Below are 5,093 nucleotides of genomic sequence, written 5' to 3'. Positions count from 1 at the left end.
AGCGTCAGACTTGAGGCGAGTCATCCAAAGCACGAAACTGCGGCGAGCGCCAATTTTTTTTTTGTGGGATAAATACTTGTATTACTCAAAAGTCACAGGACTACAATCATCATGCGAGATAACCAAGGTCTTCGGCTGCCCGGAACCTAGCTAGGTCATAGTTCTACCCTGGCCTCTACCAAAAGTACCTAGGCTATCACTAGCCTTATTTTGAGATCTAGATACAAGAGTAATACAAGTACGATGAAGACTCAAAAAGATGTCTAATCTCCTTCACTAGGGCTGCATAAACAGATCGATCAGTTCCCTCATATATGATCATAGACACAGCAACTTGCGCGTCCAACTCCAGCTCAATGGGAAGCTCTGATCGTTGTATAGCCAATGACAGACCCTTTATGCATGCACATAACTCCGCCTCCAGCGCTTCCCTGCATGAGTAGAGCGCCCTACACGCTGAGAAGATGATCTCCCCTTGATCATTACGAAGAATCATTCCGGCCCCCGCCTCATTGCTGTTCATAAAAGATCCATCCGTATTCAGTTTTACCCAACCTTCCTTTGGTGGTGAGTAATGTGTAAAACTCAGTTACGATCACCAATTTCTTTACTGTAACCGACAAGGTGTCCATTGTTTCAAATAATAATAATTTTCATGAACATGTTTTCCATGGAGCAATGCTACATCTAAGAAAAAATTATTTACGTTTTACGTGATTAGCCAGTTAGCAAATTGTGATGGATTGGTAATAGGGGGAATGAGGGCCCACCTCCGTTGAATTCGGGGAGGAGGACCCGGTCCATTGTGTTGATTTTGCATGCAAAAAACATTCGATAAATGCAAATCAATAGTTCTCTGAAATACATGAACAGTAAAGCTTGAATAGTTCTGTTTGCAGCATTTCAAAGGTCCGCACATGAACATACATGGCACTTATTAGATGGCACTAACATTTGAAAGAAATTCTTCAATTGATGCTTCCATTGTGGTCGGCGTTTTCCCACCCTCTCGCAAGGTGCAGCAACGCTGTTCTTGACTCACCACCGTCGTCCAGCGCCTCCTTCGCTTGCCGCATTGCCGCTTGCGTCCGATGCCGGAGCTCCCGCCCATCATCGGACTCAATCAGCCACCTGACCTTTTCCGCCACCTCCTGGCCTTCCACCATTTCTTTGTCATACCCTTCCATGGCCACGGCCAGCCGCATCTCCTCGACTAAGAACACCTTGTTTGTGTGCTGCTCGGCGTACAGAGGCCATGCCAGCATCGGCACCCCCGGCATGACCGCCTCCAGCACCGAGTTCCATCCGCAGTGTGTGACGAACCCGCCCACCGCGCCGTGCGCCAGCACTGCCTGCTGCGGCGCCCACGACATGACGACCAGTGCCCTCTCCTTGGTCCGGTCCAGGAAGCCTTCTGGAAAAAGCGTGTTGAGGTCGCCAGCAGGCTGGTGCTCGTCGCCGGTCGGGCGCCGGACAACCCACAAGAACCGTTGCCCACTCGTCTCCAGCCCCGCCGCCATCTGCTTGATCTGCTCAGCGCTGAACCGGCCCAAGCTGCCGAAACTGAGAAATACCACACTTGCCTTCGGCTGGCCATCGAGCCACGCGAGACACTCGTGGCGCTGCTGCGTCCCAGCCTCGTCGGGCTTGATCAGCGGCCCTATGCAGTACAGCGGCGGTGTTCGTCGCCCAGGGAGCGTGCAGAGGCCGGAGACGATGGCATCGGTGGCGCGCGGCTCCAAGGAGCGGCAGCTGTTGACGATAAGGCCCTGCGAGTTGCACAAGCGTTCGGATGCGCCGAGGAAGAACTTGCTGCTCAAGCTGTCGCGATCGAGGATAAACGCGGGCAGGTGATCTGCTGGTATCGGTGGCAATCCCGGGACGTGCAAAAGGTCACTGCCGAGGTCTCGGAAGCTCAGAGCGGTCTGCTCATGGATGACTTGCTGGTAGAGACAGAAGGCGACGCTGGCGATGCAAGTGGTGTGAAAGAAGTAGGTCGGGATGCCGAGCTCGACGCCGACGTCGAGCGCGCTGCTGCAGAAGAAATCGATGACGAGTGCTTCCGGGGCCGGGGAGGCGGACCGGAGGAAGTCACGGAGGTCCGGGTTGGAGGCGCGCGCGAGCCCGAAAAGCTGCGCCTCGAAACTCCCGGCGGGCACGTCGGAGGGGAGCGTGGCACGGGGGAGACAGTGGAAGGACAAGGACGGGCTGGCGGCCTCGATGCCGGCGAGGAAGGAACCACCGGCGCCGTGGCTATCCTCCCCGCCGAGGACGACGGTGACCTCGAGGCCCTGCACCACGAGCAGCTTGCCCAGCTCCACGGCTGGGAACAGGTGGCCCGGCATCCCCGGCGGAGCGTAGATGACAACCAGCTTCTTTGGAGTGCTAGTATTGTTTGGGGCTGCCATTCTGCAAAGTGGGAAACGACCTCTCCCCTTGCGTTTCCTGATGGCTGCTCGTCGTGCTAAAGGCGATTCGGAAGCAGATTTTTTCCCCAACTCGCTGCTCGTCCACCCATCCAGCCGAGGCCGTGGACACACAGAGGCTCCGGACCGGCCCCATGGTGTCTGCTGCCGACCTGTCCAAACTCCAAAGAATATCAATTTGTTTTCGTATTCAGAAACAGATGATTCGACTCCGAATAGTGTGAGAGCGTATCTGGTGATACGGATTATTCGATGATACGATGCACCGGTGTATTCTGGACCACTGGACCACGTTCAGCAGGACAGAAAATGCACCATCTCACTGAGAGGGGCATTTTGGCATCGGGGAGCATATGCCCCAGGTTTTTAAAATGTGTTTTAAACGTATTTTAAAATGTCAAAAAATTCAGATAAAATGTTTCGCACACACATCTCAACATTCTCCGTCCGCACAAAGTCGTTTCGCGAAAAACCGACAACTTTTTTGTCGCGTGTGAAAAAGACAAAATTCAATGTTTAAAAAGGTTTTTTTTTTCATGATTTTTTACACCAGCCACAAAAATTATCAGTTTTCTGCGAAAATTGGCATGCGCACATAGAATATCAAGATGTACGCGTCAAATTTTCTTTGGAATTTTTTGACATCTTGTAGAGCTTTGCCCCGTGGCAGGAGCATATGCTCTCACGTGCCAAAGTGGATTACCATATTTCACATGTTTGAGGAAATATAGACATCTTTATCTTCTGATTGCTTCAAGCCTCACACCCAGTTAAGTGTATATCAAGGGTGTTACTTGAATATTTCGCGATGGAGGAGCTGGGCATCACATGCACATTCAGCCTGCCCCTCCGAGCATGATCTAATGGTGAATGATATAGTGGAGCACTGTGGTCGTATCACCAGATACTTTCTCCCAATGGTGTCTCTAGCCGACCTGTCGGAGGCACAAAAGCATTGAAATCAGCTACTGTTGGATTTCCAACGGTGCGTCGGTCACCCGGGAATGAGGATATTGCTTTGTGCACCCAGAGGAATGACAAGTTTTTGACATTTTTTTACTGTTTTGATCCGTTTGTTTAAGGTTAACATGTTTTGACCCGTTTGTTTTAAGTTTAACATGGTTTGACCCAGCATCGATTTTTTTCTTCAGAATCTGACCCTTTTCAAAACGCCATCAACAATGGCGTTTTGCTTACACGGGAGATGCCACAGCCTATGGCGTTTGACTCTGGTCAACACACACCAGCGGGCGCGGATGTGGCAAAGCGAGAGTGCGAGACTAGTCACATTTTTTTTATCATTTGTTTAGTTGCTATAGAATGGGCTGGGAAAGTGAGCCAATTAATCAAATGAGCTGGTGTTTGGCCTAGCCCATTCTTTATTTCTTTGTTATAATATTTATATCCTTACTATCTCATTTAATTAAAAATATCGTTGCGGGGGTATATGAGGTGTTCTTTATAAGTGACACTTAATTATGTAAAAATTAATATATGGGTCATGTGGGAAATAAAATCAAGATTTTTTTCATATACATTTATTTGGATGCTTGTAGGACTATTATATATTTTAATAAAATTTTGGAAGGGACTATTATATATTATAGTAAAATTTTGGAAGGGACTATTATATATTTTAGTAAAAATTTGGGAGGGACTATTATATATTTTAATAAAAAAATTTAAGGGACTATTATATATTTTAATAAAATCTTTATAGGTCAGTGAACCTATGCAATATATCTCACATTTCATTCCCTGTCTTCTACAATATTTTAATACTTTTCATGTCATGCAAATATTATTCGTTATTGATGCTCCATTTTTTTCAAAGGCTCCATATATCCAATAGAAACACAACATATATTTTAGCTGTTAATTCGATTGTACAAAAGACATCCCTATGAACACCCAACAGTGTTGGCGTCCTCACTTGAAGATTGAGACAGCCAAAGAATGTTCCCGTTGGTACTTACTACTTCAACATAGAGTTTCCAACACTATTTTTTTTAAATGGAGGTATACCCCCGGCCTCTGCATCATGATGATGCATGTGGCCCTTTTATTAAAAATGCAAGAAGTATCATTATAAAGGTCTTACAGCTCGCAAACGGAGCAAAAACATAAAAGGGCCTAAAACAAACAACCGATACGGTGATAATAAGGACAAGCTCTCTAGCCCTCTATCCTGTTATGTGAACGCCATCCGAACCAGTTGAATATAGCCCGAGCCACCATCTCCCACTGGTTGCACCCAGTAACCAAAGGCTCCCTGGAGTCCATAGGAGTGAGTAAGGACCACGTACGGATCCAAGCTGTAACTCTGAAGATAACCTGCAAAAAAGTTAAGTTGTGTTGTGTGTTAAAAATTATATCGTTTCTGCAGTTCCATATAGCCCATAGTAGCGCACATATTCCAATCCGAATACGAGCCGCCGTGATCTGTTCAACTCCAGCCAACCACATCCCAAACAAAGACGCAATATCTACTGGGGGATTAATATTAAAAGCTATATGAATCGTTCTCCACAGTAATTTGGCAAGTGGGCATTCAATGAATAAATGTTGTATTGTCTCATCTTGAGCACAAAAACAACACCGCGAGTTGCCTACCCATCGCCTCTTAATTAGGTTGTCCTTTGTGAGTATAACTTGCTTGTGGACAAA

At 47.3% G+C, this 5,093-nt stretch overlaps 1 protein-coding gene across 1 annotated transcript; it reads right to left on the bottom strand.

Moving 5' to 3' along the window:
- Nucleotides 1-835: 835 nt before the first annotated feature.
- Nucleotides 836-2,432, bottom strand: LOC119356489 (anthocyanidin 5,3-O-glucosyltransferase-like). The gene has a single exon (XM_037623447.1). The coding sequence runs from the start codon at nt 2,406-2,408 to the stop codon at nt 969-971; it is 1,440 nt and encodes a 479-aa protein (XP_037479344.1). The 5' UTR covers nt 2,409-2,432; the 3' UTR covers nt 836-968.
- Between the last annotated feature and the right edge of the window lie 2,661 nt (nt 2,433-5,093).

Source organism: Triticum dicoccoides, chromosome 2A, assembly GCF_002162155.2.
Source record: "Triticum dicoccoides isolate Atlit2015 ecotype Zavitan chromosome 2A, WEW_v2.0, whole genome shotgun sequence".
Taxonomy (NCBI): domain Eukaryota; kingdom Viridiplantae; phylum Streptophyta; class Magnoliopsida; order Poales; family Poaceae; genus Triticum; species Triticum dicoccoides.
This window is presented reverse-complemented; position numbering and strand designations above follow the sequence as displayed.